Source organism: Anabrus simplex, chromosome 2, assembly GCF_040414725.1.
Source record: "Anabrus simplex isolate iqAnaSimp1 chromosome 2, ASM4041472v1, whole genome shotgun sequence".
Lineage (NCBI taxonomy): Eukaryota > Metazoa > Arthropoda > Insecta > Orthoptera > Tettigoniidae > Anabrus > Anabrus simplex.
The window spans coordinates 633,219,841-633,241,520 of NC_090266.1; the positions used below are offsets into that span (position 1 = coordinate 633,219,841).

General features: G+C 38.3%; 1 protein-coding gene across 1 annotated transcript in view; it reads right to left on the reverse strand.

The window, feature by feature from the left end:
• Window positions 1–21,680, reverse strand: part of LOC136864294 (xanthine dehydrogenase) — a 358,258-nt gene that overhangs the window by 34,374 nt on the left and 302,204 nt on the right. The window contains exons 23-24 of the mRNA XM_067141086.2: window positions 17,064–17,154; window positions 9,332–9,493 (exon numbers count right to left, since the gene is read on the reverse strand). Coding sequence (XP_066997187.2) covers window positions 9,332–9,493; window positions 17,064–17,154 — 253 coding nt within the window. The remainder of the gene's footprint in view (window positions 1–9,331; window positions 9,494–17,063; window positions 17,155–21,680) is intronic.

Sequence of the window (21,680 nt, forward strand, 5' to 3'; positions counted from 1 at the left end):
TGCACCTTGCTGTCACTCACTGCATTAAGACCATATACCTCACATATCTGGCAATGCATGTCTGCAGCTGACACATTCCTTGTCTGCGATTCGATTTTTTACAGCCTTATTTCACACTCGGCGGGACGCTCAATTATCTGAAACATTTCAACTGCCCACACCGAACCATACGCAATGATGTTACGACTGCAACTGATGTTGACTCATGCCAAAGGCATGCCGGGGGACAGCATGCATGCGCATTTTTACAGGCGCATCAACTTTACAAACCTACAACCGATCGGATCTTAGTTAAAAAAATAACCCTTGCAAATACAGCTTAATATTCTTTTTTTTTTTTTTTGCTAGGGGCTTTACGTCGCACAAACACAGATAGGTCTTATGGCGACGATGGGATAGGAACGGCCTAGGAGTTGGAAGGAAGCGGCCGTGGCCTTAATTAAGGTACAGCCCCAGCATTTGCCTGGCGTGAAAATGGGAAATTACGGAAGACCATCTTCAGGGTTGCTGATGGTGAAATTCAAACCCACCAAGATCACAGCTATGTAACCCTAACCACACAGCAAACTCACTTGGTAGAGTTTAATATTAAGCTTGAATTTGCTGTATGATAGTATGCTGTAGAACAAGCATGAATAATATTTTAAGTACTGATTGATATAACTTTTGAAAAGTAGATTAGAACAGAAGAGGTTGGGACCTCCAAGGCCTAATGTAAACATTACCTAAGAACAAAAATGAGTAGGCTACACAAGAAAATTTAGTGTGTGTGTGTGTGTGTGTGTGTGTGTGTGTGAGAGAGAGAGAGAGAGAGATATTAGGAACGCATTCTTTTCTTACACTTGTTTCGTAATGAATGATGGTGATCTTGGGTGGACTTACGACAGCGTTTCAACCTTAGTGAGAAATGCTTTAAAAAAGTGAGAGTTAAAACCCAAAAATAGTTATATTAAGTTTGTGATGCTTCAGAACGTAGATATAATCATAAAATTCTAATTCCTTTTTTTACTGTTCACTCAGTCAACATTAAATGTTACAATTTGATTGAAAATTGGACATTCAATAAAAAAATGTAAGTAGAGCATTTATCAGTCTGCTGGACAACTCATTTTAAATTACAAAGGGTTACATAATTATGTACAGTCACCTCATATATAAAAAGCACATTAACACATTCTTTCTTCCAAAAGTCCTTCAGAATCAGATGGGGAACATTAAGAGGTAAGTTAAGCAATCATATGTAACAGATCTGTTGAAATCATTTTGTGCAGAAAAACCATCAAAACACTAAACTTTTGTGGGAAAATTAGAGTTTGTGCTTAGGGAGCACAACAAGAAATATCAGAAAATCCAGGATTTTAAAAATTTTTATTAACTTAGCCTAATGGCTAAATAGTACCCATGATTATAAAATTGTTCCTACCAAGCTCGATAGCTGCAGTCGCTTAAGTGCGGCTAGTATCCAGTAATCGGGAGATAGTGGGTTCGAATCCCCACTGTCGGCAGCCCTGAAGATGGTTTACCGTGGTTTCCCATTTTCACACCAGGCAAATGCTGGGGCTGTATCTTAATTAGGGCCACGGCCGCTTCCTTCCTATTCCTAGGCCTTCCCTATCCCATCGTCGCCATCAGACCTATCTGTGTCGGTGCGACGTAAAGCAAAAAAAAAAAGATGATAGGCAGGTTAAAGTTTAACAGAGTTTACAGCACCTCCAGTCAAAGAATTCACCAGTTGCCACTGGCGAGATGAATTGGGGAACTGCATCAGACCTGGCCTAGGACTGACGACGGAAAAATAAAATGTACATATTTTCATCAAATTTTCAATTAATTGCTTGCTCAAGTTATCGACTGTAACTGTGCTATTAATTATGTTACCTCTTATCACCTTGGTGTGAGAAATAATAATATTCAACAAATACAGTAGGGTTTTTTTGTTTACGATGTTCTTTACATCACACCAACGTGGATAGGTCTTATTGCAATGATGGGATAGGACAAGGCTAGGAGTGGGAAGGAAGCGACCATGGCCTTAAGGTACAGTCCCAGCTTTTGGCCGGTGTGAAAATGAGAAACCACGGAAAACCATATTCAGGGTTGCCAACGGTGGGGTTCAAACCCACAATATCCCAAATGCAAGTTCACAGCTGCATGACTAACTACACGACCAATTCGCTCAGTCAGTACAGTAATGAGTATGTCGCTGTTGTTTAGGTCATTTCCTAAACTGGTTTGATGCAGCCCTCCATTCCACCCTATCCTATGCTAACCTTTTCATTTCTATGAAATTACTGTATCCTATATCTTCTCTAATCTGTTTGTCATATCCACACCTTGGTCTACCCCTACCGGTCTTACTACCACCACATCTCTCAAAAACTAACTGAACAAGTCCTGGGTGTCTTAAGATGTGTCGTATTAATATCTCTCTCTCTCTCTCTCTCTCTCTCTCTCTCTCTCTCTCTCTCTCTCTCTCTCTCTCTCTCTCTCTCTCTCTCCCCCCCCCCCCCCCTCCTTGTAAATTTTGCCAAAATTTTCTCTTACCAATTCAGTACAATCATCATTCGTGATTCGATCTACCCATCTCACCTTCAGCATTCCTTTGTAACACCACATTTTGAAAGCTATTCTCTTTCTTGATGATGATGCTTGTTGTTTAAAGGGGCCTAACATCTAGGTCATTGGCCCCTATTCTCTTTCTTTCTGAGCTAGTTATTGTCCATGCTTTACTTCAATACAATGCCATACTCCAGACGAAAATCTTCAAAAACATCTTCGTAATTCCTATATCAAAGTTCTAAGTGGGCAAATTACTTTTCTTAAAGGTTTTCATTGCCTGTGCTAGTCTACATGTTGTGTGCTTACTTCTGCCATAATTATTCTACTACCCAACTAACAATTTTTGTTTACTTCCATTAAGACTTCATTTCCTATTCGAACATTTCCTGAATCACCTGACATTAGACTATACTCCATTACTTTTGTTTTGGATTTATTTATTTATTTATTTATTTATTTATTTATTTATTTATTTATTTATTTATTTATTTATTTATTTATTTATTTATTCATTTATTTATTTATCATCTTGTACTCCTTCTTCAGGACTGTGTCTATAGCATTCAGCAATTTGTCCAGATCTTCTGCAGACTCAGATAAAATAACAGTATCACTGGCAAATCTCAGTTTTGATTTCCTCTTCTTGGATTGTGAATCTCTCCAAATTGCTCTTTGATTTCCTTTACCCCTTTTCTATATAAATATTGAAAAGGAGAGGGGACACATTACAGCTTTGCCTCACTATTATGGTTTGCCGCTTCATTTTCATAGCCCTCAATTCTTATCACTGCAGACTGATTTTTGTACAGATTGTAGATAATCAACTTTTTTTCAGTATCTGATCCTAATCACCCTCAGGATCTCGAATAGCTTGGTCCAATCAATATTATCAAATGTGTTTTCTAGATCTACGAATGCTATGTACATGGGCTTCTTCTCCTTAAATTGATCCTCTAAGATCAGATGTAAAGTCAGGATTGCTTCAAGTGTTCCTACACTTCTTTTGAAGCCAAACTGACCTTGTCTGAACTCAGCTTCAAATTGTCCTTCCATTCTTCTGTAAATACATGTTAAAATTTTGCAAGCATGAGATACTAAACTACTGGTGCACTAGTTTTCACACATTTCAGCACCTGATTTCTTGGGAATAGGTATGACAATATTCTATTTAAAGTCGGGTGGTATTTCTCCTATGTCATACATCTTAAACACTAAATGGAATAATCTCACCATGCTGGTTTCTCCTAAGGCGGGAATAATTTTGAGGGAATGTGTTGGCAATGGCTTTCAAACTCTCTGCGCCGCACAGACTCTTCCTGGAACATACCAAGCTGAGCTGGCATGCGAGGTCGCTTCCAGTAAGCAAGCGGCTGGCCAGACTATGTCACAGCTGAAGCTAGGTATAGGAGGAGAGCTTCATGCCAAGGAAAACAGATCACCACTCCGTGGCAAACCCAGATTAGTCTGACCACAGAATGACTGAATGGGCATATGGGACTATAGTAATAAGACTGATAGGCCCATATGTATCCTACACTCTGCAAACCTTTGTGGAACTTCGTAATATCAACATCCATCTCTATACTCTCTTAGCAGTGATAGTCAAAGTATGAACTAGTATTCTTTATGGACTTATGCAGATAGACGTCCAAATACCGTACATAAGTCATTAGTTCTCCATGTAAATATAGTCATTTTGAACAGTTAAATACTTCATGTTTTTCTTTTTAACTGTATCAAGGGTTGTGCTTCTGTATTATTTTGGTACAGAAAATAGTTCAGACAGCCTTCAGAGACTTTGTTATATCACATTATGTACAGACTTGTAATTTAAAGTTCAGTTATTGTTAATAAATTAGACAAGTTGTACAATCTGAAAGTTATTTCATTTGGAGGCAACAGTATGTCATCAATTCCAGGTGCCTTGTCCCTATTTATGTCTTTGAAAGCTCTGTCGAATTCTCACCTTGTGATGGCACATATACTCAGTCACAGAGATGCCCTCATTATGTTTGAACTTCCCAAATACTACCCTTTTCTTTCAAGACTTTGAACGTGTTCATTCCATTATTTGTCTGTGAACTTAGTCTTAAATTCCTTCAGACTTTTCATGTTGCTTTTATAGACTGAAAACCAGGAACGCGTCTCTCCCACAAAAGCATGATCAATAATGTTGATCTCCTCTTCCCAGTCCGTAAACCCCTCCTCAATCCGTTATTTACTTGAAGGACAAACAATTGAAGTAATTTGAACAATTCTCCCTGCTATTTTTCTACTATCTTAAGAAATTCTAGTGGGTTTGTTTCCCATTGATCTTTGGTAATTCTATTTCCTTACTGTAAATCCCTCCATAATTTTACCTCTCTATGTTACCTTGTCTTTCTTTTACTTCTTGCCTTATGCGTGTTTCTGCTATCACTATGCGGTTATCTACATTTCCTGTCTATTTCAGTTTCGTTCACTAAAGTGTTCTGTTTTTCTTTCAGCATTTTAATTAAAACTGCATTGCCTTCTACAATCGCAGACTTTTCTCTTTGTTCTCTAGTGGTGTCTTCTATCGTACACTTAACCGTATCGATATTGTTTTGTACCTGTTCTTTAAATTCTCTTATGTCGTCCTTTTGGGTCTCAGCTTTATTGTTAATAATTGTCGCCTGTGTCTAACTCCTCTTGTGTTGTTGCTTTCTTTTTTCATTAATCCTAAAAACTCACTCCTCTGCTCTACAAATTTATTTTCTAACTCTTGTTTGTTTTGCTTAGTTGTCTTTCTGTTCCTATACCTGCTTGTTAAATCTTTCATTTTGTTTAAATAATTCATTTAACTGTTTGCTGTGTTTATTCATCCTTTTATTAGCTTCGACCTTGTGTTCATTCAATGCCTTACTTAATTCTCGTTTAGTTTGTTCTACTTCATTTATAATTTCTGATTTAGTTTGTGCCACTTCTGTTTAAATTTGTTCCAATTCATTTTTTTTTATTTCAGATTTATTTTGTTCCATTTCATTTTTTATTTCAGATTTACTATCCTCTATCTTACTTAACATTACCTGCATCATTTCTAGTAACTGATTATTACTACTTTCATTGTTAGGGTTAACCTGCGCCTTGCCCCTCATCGTACTATCGTCTGAATCTATAGTAACTTCATCATTACTACTCTTATTTCCTTTGCTATCTTCGCTCCTATCATGTGTTTCCTCCTCTACACACTCATCTACCCCTTCCTTAGAATTACTTAAAGTACTACCCTTCAGCACGTGACCACTATGCAATGTCACGTCTTTCTCCTCTTGCTCAGCCATGCTACCCCCAAAATCAAACACACAAAATAAAATATATGTGAATAGGCAACAGTTACTCCTAAAAACACTGATTCTATCTTCTTTACAGCCGTTCTTATAGAAGTACTTAATGGTTTTCAAGCTCCACGCTTGTGGCGACAATATGCGACATACCCCCCTCTTGCCCACAGATGTGCGACAATATGCGACGTGCTGGGTCACCTTAATTTTAATATAAATACATACGTGCTCATGTACCTCTCCATAAGCAATATCCCATGGGCGCCAGCCTTCAAAATTATGGCTTGAGACTATAGTAGTAGTAGTAGTAGTAGTAGTAGTAGTAGTAGTAGTAGTTAAGACTAAATACTCCCAGGGGTGACTGAACACTAATCATTAAGTACACACTAACTTGGAAATTAAGGCATGTTAATTAGAATTTCTGCAATAAACTATTTATTAGGATCAAGAATGTGACTGCGCATATACGAGCTGTGAACTTATGGAAGCAAAAGGAAAATTGAACAAAGTGAAATTTAATAAAAACTGAACTGTTGCGCAGAGACTTGCAGTAATTTATGCCATTAGCTCACCATTCGTAGACTTATCTGGACACGATCTATGTAGCAGCTGATGTTTGATGGACCTCTTGTGCTGTCGTAGTCATCTCTCGTTGTAGGTACCAGTCCTATTTCTGATTCATGCATATCTCACTAATTGAACAATGACTTTCCTGACTTTAACACTTCCTACACTACTCCTTACATAAAGTTGTAACGAGTCGTAATTTTAATAGCAAAACCACCTTGGGTTACGTTCATGGAGAGAATACACTTGTATTCTTCTGTATTACAGAATTGTAGCATAACTAAATACATAGCAAAATTTCTCCTCTCCTATACCAGTCAAAACCGATCTCTCGTTGACTTTAACTCTTGTCATCGAGATAACCAGGTCTCAATGAGAGTAATTTTGAGTAGTGCTCTACTCAGATGTGAAGTGAACTAAAGATCTTCAGCAGTTAAGACCTTCTCCGATGTCAAGACATACAGCCCTCCTCCGATATGATAGAATAGATTAGAATGGACCCTCTCCAGTTCTTGTCATGGACGTATATAGGCTTCAAAATCTCCCTCTATGTACCATAGCACATAGTCCAGTAAGATATGATGTACTTTCCCTTCTCCTATCCATCGTATATCCATCATCATGTTCCATAACGTCCATTCACATAGGTTGAACTTTCCGGGGCAATCAAAGCGTCATGCAGTGAACTTCAAAAAGTAGGCTTTAACAAGGATTTAACTGTCTCTTCAGAGTATGGAAGGGGTAAGGACTCTTGCAAGTTTGACGAAGTCTTTTTCCTGGTAAAGGGCTAAAATTAGCATGGTGAGTCCGGTCACCTGACCTCAGCTACTGGAAATGTACTGCAAGCTAATAATACAATTGATGTTGTGATACCTTATTCAAGAAGTCATTCATTCAGAATATGTTATAGCTGTGATACAAAGAAATGAGATGATGATGTGACATGGATAACTAAAAACCCAATATATAAACATAATTTAAAATTAAATACCACTAATTAAATATATACATCTTTCCAATTAATTACACAGTTCAATAATTTTGTACATGCTGTGATGTTCCAAACATCACAACCTCAGAAATGGGTCTCCCATTTCATTAGCATGAGCAGTCATCTCTTGTTCCAGATTTATCTACTTCTCTCCCTTGATACAATTGTTGAATATGTACCTGCCATCTTTCTGCCCGATCTTCAAGGAAAAGATGTAGTTTACCATCTGAACTTGAAATATTCACACCTAGTTTTCATTTCTTCAAAGGTTTTCTCGATTTCCCTAAATGCAGCATCTACCTTTCTTACAACCATACAACCCTTCAACATCCTTGCACTTCTCTTTCAGCCATTTTTCCATAGCTGTTCTGCATTTTTTATTTACTTCATTTTTTAATCACCTGTATTCTTCTCTGCCCTCATTTTTTGCATTCTTTTACTTTCCCTGTTTGTCACTAATGTCTTGTATCTCCTGAGTTATACACCATTTCTCACTTGATCTTGCCTTTCTTCTTTCTTCAGCAGCCCTCTTGATCTTATTCTTCATGACTGTCCAGTCTTCATCTATTGTGTTTCCTTCACTCTTTTCATTTATTCCTTGTGCAACACATTCCTTGAAACAATCCATCACTTTTTCTTCACTTTGTCTAGATATCATCTCCTTGCATTCCTTCCTTTCTTCAATTTCAGGTGGCATTTCACGACCACCAAGTAGTTGTGGTCAGAGTCCATGTCTGCTCCTAAAAAGGTCTTTCAATCTAGCACCTGGTTTCTGATTCTCTGCCTAATTATAATGAAGTCTCCAGGTATGATCCACATATACAACCATTGTTTGTTGAGTTTGAACCAAGGACTAAATTATTATCGGTGCAGAATTCTACTAGTCTATTTCCTCTTTCATTCCTTTGTCCCAGTCCAAATTCTCTTACTACATTAGCTTCCCTTCCTTGATCTACCATTGCATTCCAGTCTCCCATCATAATTGGATTCTCATCTCCTTTTACACACTGTATTAAATCTTCTATCACTTTGTATATTCTTTTAATTTCTATATCATCCGCTAAACTAGTAGGCATATACACCTGTACTATTGTGATGAGCATTGGCTTGGTGTGTTGGTATCATTCATTCATATAGAGAGAGCTGTATGTCCTCCAGAGTTAGTCACAGCTGTAGTTTCCCCTGTTGCTTTCAGCCATGTAGCAGTATCAATATAGCTAAGCCATTTTTAATATTATTACAAGGTCACATCACTCAACCATCCAGACTGCCACCCTTGTAACTTCTGAAAGGCTCCTATCCCACTTCCAGTTAATCATTGGATAGTCTGGCCTCTTGACAGATACCAATTCAATAAGGTTGCACCCAGGGTTCTGCTACCTGTTTCATTGGAATGCACAAGCCTCCCCACCACAGCAAGGTCACATGGATTACAGACGAGGTTAGTAAACACATTGCAAAATAATACAACTCAAGAAAATTCAACTAATAAAATGGCTCATCCAAGTATATCAACAACCGTTATGCAAGTACTTCAAGGAGAATATCATGAGTGAACATTGATTTTCTCCTCGTTTCCCCCCCTTTTTTTTTCTTGTCTGGATTCAAACCTGGGACATTAGAGCTGGGTGTCAATAGCTAGACCACTGCTCCAGCACAATCCCCAGCATTTTCCTAATGAATAATACTGTATATTCTGTATTATAGTACATAAAATACTGTTTTTAATAAAGTAGCAACTCGGCAGAATATATTGCATATCTTTCTCCTTACTCATTGTTCTATTGCTCACTTCATTCTTTCAAAGCAAACATGTATTGGTACCAGTCAGACTAGTTAGTATTTTCTTCTTTTGTGGGAAATCACAGCTGGAATTATAATTTTAAATAGGGAAAATAAGGAATATACATACCCATGTTCTGTTAGTCAGTAGTTCACCATTATCTGGGTTATATACTAGTAACTCCATCAGCCAGTACCCTAAACCCATGACAAAGGCACCCTCCACTTGACCAACATCAACCTCAGGACTCAAACTAACACCAACATCTTCCAGGAGGTCAACTCGTAAAATCTAAAAGAGAAATACATGTGTATGTAACAGATTCTAGTAAAAATTATGCAATAGAACATTTTTATGTATAGCTTTTATAATCTTCAATTATGCCATTAATACAATCACCATTCACTAAAACACATTTGAGAAATTCCTGAAAATAATATTGAAGTAATACAATTACCATGTGAATGAGAAATAAAATGAGTCGCCTTATTCTGTTTGGTAGTTCGTGGTTTGTGGTGTGGGTTATTGTAACTTGTCCTAGTTCGTCAACCATGGACAATGGCTGAGTGGCCTAGTAAGTGGTCCTGAGTGTCGGGATACCAGTTGCTATGGAATGGGAGTGGGCATTTTAGACATATTCTGAGTCATGGCCCTCCTTGTGCAAAGACAGTTAGGACTATACACTCCACTGGTGGTCACTAACCCATCAGGGGAGAGACCTTCACTGGGACTATGTAAGAAAGGGTAGCATCCTGCTTCAGATTTTTCACAAAGCACACTCTGAATGCTTTAAGTAAGCCTCAGTCCTATGGGAGTAATGGAGTCTCACTCCCATTTGACAGGAGAGAGACTCCTTGGAAACAACTTTGGGAACAAAATGGAATTCAATGGGGAGCTATCAATAATAAGGAGGCTTATGGAAGAAACTATAACTGGCTGAGTCAGCAAAGAGGATGCATCTAGATGTGTTAGGAGTTAATGACATTCGGGTAAGGAGGAGATTAAGAGGAAGAGATTATAAAATGTACTTGACGGGTGTTAAAAGGGAAGGGCAGAGTGTGGGATAGGACTCATCAGGAATACTATTGCATGCAAAGTAGTTTCTGTTAGGCAAATAAATGAGTGAATGATGTGGGTAGATTTGGCAACTGGAGGAATTAGAACGAGAATTGTCTCTTGTTTATTCACCATGTAAGGGTGCAGATGAGGATGAAGCTGACAAGTTTTATAAAGCATTGAGTGACAACATAGTCAGGGTCAATAGCAAGGATATGGTAGTGCCATTGGGCAATTTCAATGTGAGAGTTTGAAATAGAACTGTGGGATACGAAAGGGTGATTGGAAAATGTGGGGAAGCTATAGAAGCTAATAGGAATGGGAAGTATTAGCTAGACTTCTGTGCTAGTATGGAATTAGCAGTTATGAACACATTCTTCAATTCTATATTTTAACTAATTATGTGGCCTCCTTTAGTACTATACCTCTTATCTTTAAATCATTAGAAACTGAGTCTAACCACTGATAAGAAAAGGTGAACACTTTGGTGGAATGATGAAGTGAGAGAAGCTTGTGAACATAAAAAGAAGACATATCAGAAGTGGCTCCAAATAAGGACTGATGGAGACAGGTAATTGTAGGTGAAAGAAACACAGCAAAACAAGTAATTGTTAAATCTAAGCAAGTCATGGGAATATTTTGGTTATAACATGAAAAGGCTAGGTCAAGCAGCAGAGATACCTTTCTGGACAGTAATGAAGATTATTAGAAAGGGAGGGAGAGAGGAAATTAATAGTGTTTTGGGTAAATCAGGTGAACTCATAATAGATTCCAGGAATCACCCACAGATGGAAAGAATATTTTCAAAATCTTCTGAACATTAAAAAAAAAAAAATCTTTCTGGTGACGTCGCCAATGGCCGAGCTCATGGGGAGGAAGACAATGATGGTGAAATTACGCTTGAGGAAGTGGTAAGGATGGTAAATAAACTCCATTGTCATAAAGCATCAGGAATAGATGAATTAGGCCTGAAATGGTGAAATATAATGGGAAGGCAGGGATGGAATGGCTTCATAGATTAATAAAATTAGCATGGTGTGTTAGTAAGGTACTTTCAAATCGGACAAAAGCAGTAATTGCACCTATCTACAAGGAAGGGAAATTTTTTATTTTTTTTGCTAGTTGCTTTACGTCGCACCGACACAGATAGGTCTTATAGCGACGATGGGACGGGAAATGCTTAGGAATGGGAAGGAAGCGGCCGTGGCCTTTATTAAGGTACAGCCCCAACATATGCCTGGTGTGAAAATGGAAAACCACGGAAAACCATTTACAGGGCTGCCGACAGTGGGGTTCGAACCTACTATCTCCCGAACACTGGATACTGGCCACACTTAAGCGACTGCAGCTATCGAGCTTGGTAAGGAAGGAAACAGTAAGGATTGCAACAACTATCTAGGTATCTCATTGATTAGTATACCAGGCTAGGTGTTACCTGGGATTTTGGAAGGAAGTGTACAATCAGTGGTTGAGAGTAAGTTGGATGAAAACCAGTGTGGTCTCAGACCACAGAGGGCTGTCAGGATCAGATTTTCAGTATGTGCCAGGTAACTGAAAAACTCTACAAGAGGAATAGACAGTTGTGTTTATGTTTCATTGATCTGGAGAAGGCACAGGACAAGAGTACCGAGGGAAAAAATGTTCGCCATACTGGGGGATTATGGAATTAAGGGCAGATTATTGAAATACATTAAAGGCATTTATATTGACAACTGGACTGCTGTGAGAATTGATAGTAGAATTAGTTCTTGGTTCAAGGTTCTTACAGGGGTTAGACAAAGCTGCACTCTTTTGCCTTTGTTTTTCATAGTGTACATGGATCATCTATTGAAAAGTATTAAGTGGCAGGGAAGGATTCAGTTGGGTGAAAATATAGTAAGCAGTCTAGCCTATGCTAACGACTTTGTCTTAATGGCACATTGTGCTGAAAGCCTGCAGTCTAATATCTTGGAACTTGAAAACTGATGCAATGAGTAGGGTATGATGTCTGTAGTTAAGAACTCCAAGAGAAATGAATGTCAGACTGGGGATACAAACCTGGAAGACAATTTTGAGTATTTAAGACGTATGTTCTCCCACAATGGTAGTATAGTAAGCGAGATCGAATCACGGTGCAGCAAAGGTAATGCAATAAGCTTGTAGTTGCAATCAACAGTATTCTGTAAGAAGGAAATCAGCTCCGGGGTGAAACTATAGTTACATCGATTTGTATTCAGACCAACGTTGCTTTACAGGAGTGAAAGCTGGGTAGATCGGAATATCTTAGAAGTAACAGACATGAAAGTAGCACGAATTATTGCTGGTACAAGAAGGTGAAAACAATGGCAAGGGATACTCAGAATGAGGAGATAAAGGATAAGATAGGAATTAACTTTATGGATGAAGCTGTAGCATAAACCAGCTTCAGTGATGGGGTCATGTGAGGCAAATGAAAGAAGATAGGTTACCTGGGATAATTCAGAAGGGAGTGCAGGTGCTGAGTGCAGGAAGGTACTGAGGAGTTTACTGACAATGATTGGTGTGGAGCAATACAGGGCGATCATAGGAGGATGGCAGGGAAGAAAGAAGAAGTGAAACCAGGAGGGTGTAAAATGGAAATGGAAATTAAAGGAGAATTAATGCTATCGACGGCGGTGATTATAATATTGCTATGGATTGGGGGGGGGGGAGGGGTCAAGCTGAACCCAGGTCCGATCTCCAGTGGAAATATGAGCTGGGAAGACATGGAAACAATTAGAAGAGTTGTAAAAGAGGTGGTTGTAGAAGTCTGCCCCTTTGAGCAACTCAAAAATATGATTCAAGAACGAACAAAGGAGTTTGAAAAAAAAAAAAAAAAAAAAAAAAAGTATGGTTCCGATAAAGGGGAGACGACACAACATCGCAAGTGAGGAAAAATGCCAAAGAAATTGCAGCATTAAGGGAGAAAATAGGACGATTAGAAGAGGAGACGCTGAAACTGAAAGCAGAAGTGGAAGCCAAAACTTTAAATCGCAGGAAGAAATGCCTATTTATATAAGGTGTGCCTGAGAAGAAGAGAGAGGACAAAGTGCTTACAATTTATAAAGTACAGTAGTGGACCTAATTCAGGGGAAAATGAAAATTAATCTTAGTGAAGTGGACACAGACGATGTGCAGAGTGGGAAGAATTAGAGGCAACAGGCCTATCAAAGTAAACTGTTTTCTTCGTTGATGGCTGATATTGTTGTTGGCAATGCAAGTAATATGCAGAGGGAAAAAGTATGGATCAAGAGGGACGTGGGAATAGAAGTGATCAGGAACGAAAAAATTCTTAGAAAACATATGATACGAGCTAGACTTCAAGGGCTGAGAGCAATTATCAGAGGACAAGAACTAGTGGTGTCGAGCAGCAGCTGGAGTAGAATCTGGTCTGAATAGATTGATGGACCTAGAAATGAAGATAAAACAAGACGAAGAAGCAGAGAGATGTGTAGTGATTAGTGGGGAAGATAGGCAAGTGAAAGATAGTGATATGGGAGAAGAGGGGGAAGGTAGTAATGTTAATACCAAAAGTAACAATGTGCTGTGCGAAGAGAGACAGGGAGAGGTGCCAAGTGAAAATGCGATCATAAACACCGATAAGGAAGGAGCAGTGGATAATGGGGCGAGAACAGGTAGGCCTAGGGATACAGTCACAGCTAGAATCAAAGGAAGTCAACAGAGTGGAAACAGTGAAGAAATGGCGGCTCAGAGGGGCATGGAATGTGCAGAGGCAACCTGGAAGAGAGTAGAGCAGCGCTGGAATGAAGGGTGGAGCAGAAGTTTTAGGAGTAGAAGCTTAAGAGACATGTCGGGAATAGGAGGAAATGATGAGGGTATTGCTACAAGAAATAAAAACGTTAATAAAGTTAGCAAATAATAAGAAAATTGTTACAGAAGGCAGGGTGGGAGTAAGTTGAAATCAGTATGTAGTAAGGTAATGTGGAATTAATCTGGAGTGTTACGCATATGTGAAAGATTGTGGAGTTGAATGGAGTTTTGGGCAGGTAATGAAGTGTGTTTATTCATTGCTGGGAGTTGGACTTTTTCAGTAGAAAGAGTATCTTAATGTAATATTTCTTGCTTTATAATCCAATCAAATTGTTACCTCCATTGAAGCGTTTCCCATGTGTATTTTCTTTGATCACACCTCTGTTAATTTCCTTTACAGTCTTATAACCTTTCTCGTAAGTACCCCTCCCGTCATTTCCCTCCTGCCTGGTCTATAGATTGAACACACTTATTCAAAGCACCACTTCGATGCTTGTCCATCACATTTATTAATCTCGCCCCTCAGTCTGTAACAGCATCCTGCAGAATTTATTTTCGACATTCTCCAGCTCCTTAACTGCTTTCTCCTTCACCCATATTTCACTTCCATATAAGAGTTAGATCTTTGAAATCACCATAAAAAGGATTGCCTGGATACTCTCACAGGTCCCTGGTTCATATGTCTCAACAGCAATTGGCATTCACCTCAATAATTCAGCATGTACCACATTTTCTAACTTTCATCCTATACCCTCCAGTTCTCCTTACTTGACATTTTACCCCTTTTTTGAAACATCATTGCCTTTGATTTCTTTGTGTTCACTTTCTGTTTTCATTCCTAATAATTCTAGACAACTCTCCCAGACCTTTCTATAAACCCACTTACCCTATGTCATTGCCAACAGCACTAAATCATCTACAAGTAATTATTCTGAAAATTCCTTGACTCTCTAGACTGGAGGAACTATATTTGTATTTTATTATGCATGGTCTTCATTTCAAGAGATTGTATTATAATATTAATCGTTTTTATCATTTTCACTGACAACTGACTACTTTGATGCGATATTTATCTAAAGGATCACACTGAGGAAGGCCATAAAGAGAGCAAAACATGAATGCTTACTGAAGCAAAAATGAATAAAGGAACTCAGGAATAAGTTGTCCAATAGAATTCTAGTTTCACTGTCATCTGGTGCAGTAACACAGAAGGTCAAATTTGACATGCAGGCAGCTTTAGTGACATCAAATCAAAATGGCTGCACATGTAGAGGAAGAAGAAGAAGAAGAAGAAAAAGAAGAAGAAGGGGCATGATTAGCTCAGTGGCTTAGCTGCTGGCTTCCCACCCAGGAGTCTGAGGTTTGAATCCTGGTTGATCCTGGGTTGAGATGGATGGTTTTAGGACTGCAAGAATGCAAATCAACTCAGAAAAATGTCTTGCAACAAGACAAGACAAGAGAAGAGAAGAACCTTTGCTTTTCGAGGTTTAAGTGCTAAGAAGAACCCTGAAATTTCATAGTGTAGGTATAGATTTCTGAGAAATCTTTTGAAAATCTTGATATAAAAGGAATAAAGCAGTTACAAACTCAGAACTGACAAAAACCATATTCCTTAATCGATTTTTAAAAAAAATCATTTTTCACTATGGCACAGCTCTGAGAATGCAAAATTCACTTCTGCAACAAATACAATTACATACAAAGGAATTAGTGGCAAAAAGCAAAATGAAATAATATGCAGTGAATGAAGAGATGGTAAAGGAAGTCAAAATGCCTGCAGAATGATATGTCTATTGTGGTTGCTAATGGGACATTTATACAGGAACTTCTTGAATTGTCTATGAAAATGAACCATTTAAAGAAAATCTTCAAGATTCCTAAAGTATGTATGGCAAATATTTTAAACCTTAACAATGGACAGAGATTTCCTGTAACACTAACATGAGTGTGAGGTATCACACTGTTTAATATTATCTAAACCTTCTTAATATCCATCTTGCTAAGAACTGATTCAGGTGATCAAACCAGCCAGCAGGCATGAATGGGTGGATAGTTTTAGGTTTGCAAGAGTGCAAACCAAGTCTAAAAAAAAGTCCTTATGAGATAATTCAGAGCAGAACACAGAAAGAAGATAAGCACCTGAGAATTTAACCTGGTACCTCCATGTAGGAGGCTTGTACTTCTAATGTGCAGTGTCGGCTAAGGAGTCAAAGCCCATTTTTAATTTTAAAACCTGTCTTTAAACTTCTATCTGCTCCTTCCATAAAATATACTCAGAATGTAGGTTATTTCCAGTTGCTGGTGGCGAAGCACAATTTCCTCTTCCTGGCTTCTGTTGCAGTGTTATCATAATGACCTATTCCACTGTCATCCTATTCCACATCACTTAAGTCTTCAACAAACTATTCTGTAAGAGGTCTTCATAATTCACATCACTTATTTGGCCATGTGCTGATGCACCTGCTCATTGACCCATTGTTACACACAGCACTGCTGACTACTACAAACCATGGACATACAGCCACTTGGACTGCTACAAAAACCCAACTGCTTATTACAATGGCCACAATGATACTATCTACTATACCAAGCAAGTTGGCCATGCAGTTAGAGGTATGCAGCTGTGAGCTTGCATTTGGGAGACAGTGGGTCTGAACCACACTGTCAGAAGCCCTGAAGATGGTTTTTCCGTGGTTTACTATTTTTACACCAGGGAAATTCTCGGGTTGTACCTTAATTAAAGCCATGACCGCTTCCTTCCTACTCCTAGCTCTTTACTATTCCATCATCACCATAAAACCTATCTGTGCTGGTGCAATGTTAAGCAACTTTAAAAAAAACTCTATCGGTAGCAAGATGAACATGGATGACAGTTCTGATTCAGGCAGGAAGGTATTATGAACAAGTAAACTGAGAGGCACACCTGAGGAAAATGATTACTTCATTTTTCTGCCATGGTCACACATCATGGTTCATGGTTAAGTGTTAAGGGTTAAAGATGTAAATTTACAGAATGAATAGAAAAATGTTATCTTACCTGCTGTTGCCCAGTCAAGATGTCAACTTCAATCTCAGCTATAGTCACTCCCCAAATATTGTATGGTTTAACATCATCCTTAGCTGTGAACCTGAAATTAACATACCAATATGTATCAATTTCCCTTCCAAAGTAACAGTTTTTAGATTATAGAACCATCAGAAAACAAAAAAATATGAATGCCAAACTGTTTGTCCAAGTAAGAATCGTGCATATAATTAACTAAATAAAACTTGTCCCAGTATGAAGTAATTCGAGTTAGTTGATCATCAGCTGTTTCCTTCTAGCATAACCTGAGTCACATTACAGAAACACAGACAGTCATTGTAGAATAATGGATTCGGCAGTTTCATCAACAGTGAATTTTTGTTATAACAAACTGTATACACTGGCCCATAAAAGTGGTAGATCTCCCAGAATCATTCAGAAAATCCCATTTCTTCATGCATTAAACATATTTTAATGACATTGTATGTATTGTATATTAGTTTTAAAATGGTTAGGAATGAGGAAACTAAGGGCAACCTCAGAAAAAGAATCCTATTTCTTTCATTGATGCTTTTTATACAACTATTTCCTTTCTTTGCTAAACAGACAATGCTTTCACACAGTCTGTCTGGCTCTTCTGACTTCAATAACATCTTTAAGGTATTGCAGCATGCTATATTTTATCTACTTGGTCTATTATTTAGGAATGATCTTTCAGTCTATATCCAAAATAGCACCTTTTCTCCCTCCAAGGAACTGGTGTTTTAATGTAAAGCATTTCATACTGGCAAATCTCACACATGCTGTATGCAATTTTAGGTGCTGCATGCAGTCTGGCGTTATCAAACATGGGCATTAAATTTTCTATGAACAATGGTGCATGAATGGCACCACACAGTCTGTAAGGATTTGCTCAAAATACTGTTACTTCTGCACATCATAACTTAGCCTCTTTCAGATGATGTCCTCAAGGGGAGAGTAGTAGGTGAATATCACTCTTTTAGCCTCCTCAAAATTTGTTTATGACCATGTGGAAGCTGAGACTCAAACAGATCTCATTTGTGAAGAGACTCCCAGTGGTCTGCATTTCAAATTAGACAATTTTGAGACTAGAATTGATATGGTGTAGTTCAAGTTGTGGGCTTTTTGCTAACATTCTTGAGAAGAAATTAAAATCCACAAAACTTCAGTTAAATGTCTTTTCCCAACACATGCCACACAATTTCAAGGCTTCAACAGTGGATGAATGACAGTCATAAGATGTGCAGGTTGACAAATCTTAAATTTCTGATAAACAGAATTGTGTCTGTTCTCCACTAACATAACTACTACCACTCCTGTCATGAAACTTGAAAGCTTTTGAATGGAGTGTCTCATAAAACTAAGAAATCATGCCTGTTGTGCATAAAAATTCCTTCAAATGATGTCCATTAGAGTGGAGACTTGTCATAATATGCATTCAAATGGAAACTGCAACACCAAGGAAGATTTGGTTATTTATGCTCATGCAGTTCATGCAAATAGATTAGAACACTCACGTCCAAGGAGAGAATAGAATGGAAGGGAGAGCGATGCAGTGTTAAGGGACAAGCACATTGTGACAGGCAATATGAGCATGCACAGGAAAGTGTAAATGAGGATGACCATGTTCGGTTAAAATAATGCACTGAACTGGGAACATGAGCTGGCTGGTTGTTGCAGTAAGGAGCACTGTATATAACTAGGATGGTATGAGGTAGTAAATTAGGTATGGATTTCTCCTAGAGACACTTTTTATAATTTGTGAAGTCCATATTGTGATAAACCCGTTTTCTGGCCAGATTGGGATCTTACGTAGGCATTCGGTACAAAACCATCCTCCCCGCCAGCATGGATGCTACTTCTGTTTCCTTCTGAAAACAAGTTTAAACTGGCCCTGCAGTGAATTACCACTCCATCTGTATGGTGCCATGTGAGAAATGTGAATGTAAGTCTTATTCATACAGACAATTGTACAACACTCATTCATGTACTTTTGGATACTCTGTAAGCAAGCAATTTGTCTGGCTGTAATGCTGTTTTTATCCTGGAGTACTTTTCAGAATGCTAAGAGGCATTTATACTTCCTCCTAAATTTATTGAAGCCTTTGCATAAAATTTTCTTTGAAGTTGGTATTCTTTTTTCTGTGATGCATACATTTTTTACCATACGACAAACTGCTTGCTCATTAAAATAGTCTACAGTGGCCTGTCGTAGGTACGACATAGTAATTGGTGTAAAACCTTCAATTAGTATGTTTAATATAATTTAATTACAGTTTATTTAATGCTAAAATATATTTTATTAAGTGTTAAACATGACTAGTATATGGTTTCTCTGTAAATATGTAGCATAAAATTGTATAACCTCAAATACGTATTGTTTTGCTGTTCTCGTGATGTCATCCATTACTATTGTAAACAGGATTGGTGATAGAACACTTCCCTGCCTCAGCCCACTAGTTATTTTGAACCAACTTGTCCTGCCAACTTGTGTTTGCACGCAACTACAACATTCCTTGTACATTGCCATGATCATTTTTATTAATCCCTGTCCAATTCCTTTTTTCACCAGACTGTCCCAAACTTTCGTCCTGGGGACACTGTCATATGCCTTTTCAATGTCAATGAATGTCATCACCATATCATTCCCATACTCCCATTGCTTTTCCATTAGCTGTCTCATAATGAAAATGGGTTCTATTGTTGACCTTCCACTTCTGAAACCAAACTGATTTTCCAGTATCTGATTCTCAACCCTCAACCTTATCCAACTTTCCAATATCCTCTCCATTATCTTAGCAACACGGGATATTATAGTAATTCCCCTGTAGTTCTTCAAAACTTTCTTATCACCTTTCTTGAAAATTGGGATGATTATTCCTTTTTGCCAATCATCACGGACCTCCTTATTCTCCCAAACAATCCTGAGAACTCGATATGTCCACTGCAGGCCTACAGCTCCAGCTGCCTTTAGCATCTCCACTGAAATTTCATCTATTCCAGCAGTTTTTCCATTCTTCATATTTCTTACTGCCATTTCAATTTCATTCATTGTAATTTCTTTATCCATTTCTTCATCAACTAATTGCCTTTCCTGGCCGTTCATTGAATGACTCATCAGTTCTTACATTCAGCAACTTCTGAAAATACTCTCCATCTATTCCTTATTTCTTCTGACTTTGTTAGTATTATCCCACCTCCATCCTTCACCTTCATCCTTTTTTTTTCTTCTTCAAAATGGCGACCGGTAATGACGACGTAGTGTTTTATTCTCCGAGTAAATTAACCGTAAAATGTGACGAAAAGTGCGGAAAATGTCGAAGATTAGTGAAAAATGGAATGTTGTGTGATTCATGTCATCGATGGTGGCATTATAAGTGCGGAAATTGCCCTAGAGACGTAAAAACTAATGAAAATATTGACTGGATTTGTGAGCAGTGTGTTCGGAATGTTGTTGTTGGGGACGGAGTTGACGAAGCACCGAAAACAGTCGATGAGGAATATAAAAGTGCATTAGAAATTATAAACATTCTAAAAAAGGACAATGAGACTCTTAAATTTGAAAATCAAGAATTAAAAGAAAGACTGCGATCGCTAGAATTTGGGACTGACCATTCTTCGAGTGATATACCCGTACAAGTAACAAACTCGAGCACGTGGTGTCAAGTAGTTCGTGGATGGCCGGCTAAGAAGAAATCTACAACTGAATTTCCGGAAATAAACATCAGAAATAGGTTTTCTGCCCTAAATAATTTAATTCTGGAAGAAAGTGATCGCGCGCGTGAAACCAAATCATCGCGATCCGCTGCCGTTGCCGTGCCGAGTTTAAAATTTAGGCCTAGAATTCAGATTCAAGACCCAGTTAGGCCTAAATCAGCAAAGGTAGCTGTGTTTGGTGATAGCCAAGGAAGGGGAATTGCGGGAGTGATTAACGACGAGAATATAGCAGCAACCGGAGAAATATATCCAGGAGCTTCTATCAGCAGTGTTCTGGAAAACGTAGAAGCAGCAACTAGGAACTTCGGGAGTGGCGATGCAGTGCTTATCATCGGTGGGACGAACGACGTAGCTCACGACGACGCCAAGAATGTAAGATCACAACTTAAACATACACTAGGGAAGCTGACGCACACTAACGTTTTTGTAGTGAACGTGCCCCACAGGCATGATTTGAGTAGAGACTTGTGTGTGAACATTGAAGTGGACAAGGTCAATACAGATATTGTTAAAATTTGTAAACATTTTCGGAATACTCAGGTTATTGAATGCAGCAGTTTTGAGAGATACTGTTATACAAAACATGGCCTCCATCTAAACAATTCAGGTAAACGAAAGATAGCAAATATTGTTCTAGATTTTATTAATCTTAAAATATGTAGGCCTACTGTAAAACAGGCAACTCCCTTGAGTTATAATACTGACCAGGAAAACTAGTAGAAAGAGCCAGCAGTACTTCAAGCTGGCTCAGTCAACTAGAAAAAGAAACTCGGGATAGAAAGGAATTTCAAGTTACCCAATTGCAACAGTCAAGTTTTAGGGAGGAAGGGGGTCTGAGATTGCTCTTGGTAAACTGTCAAAGTGTAGTAAATAAACATTTAAAATTCGGTA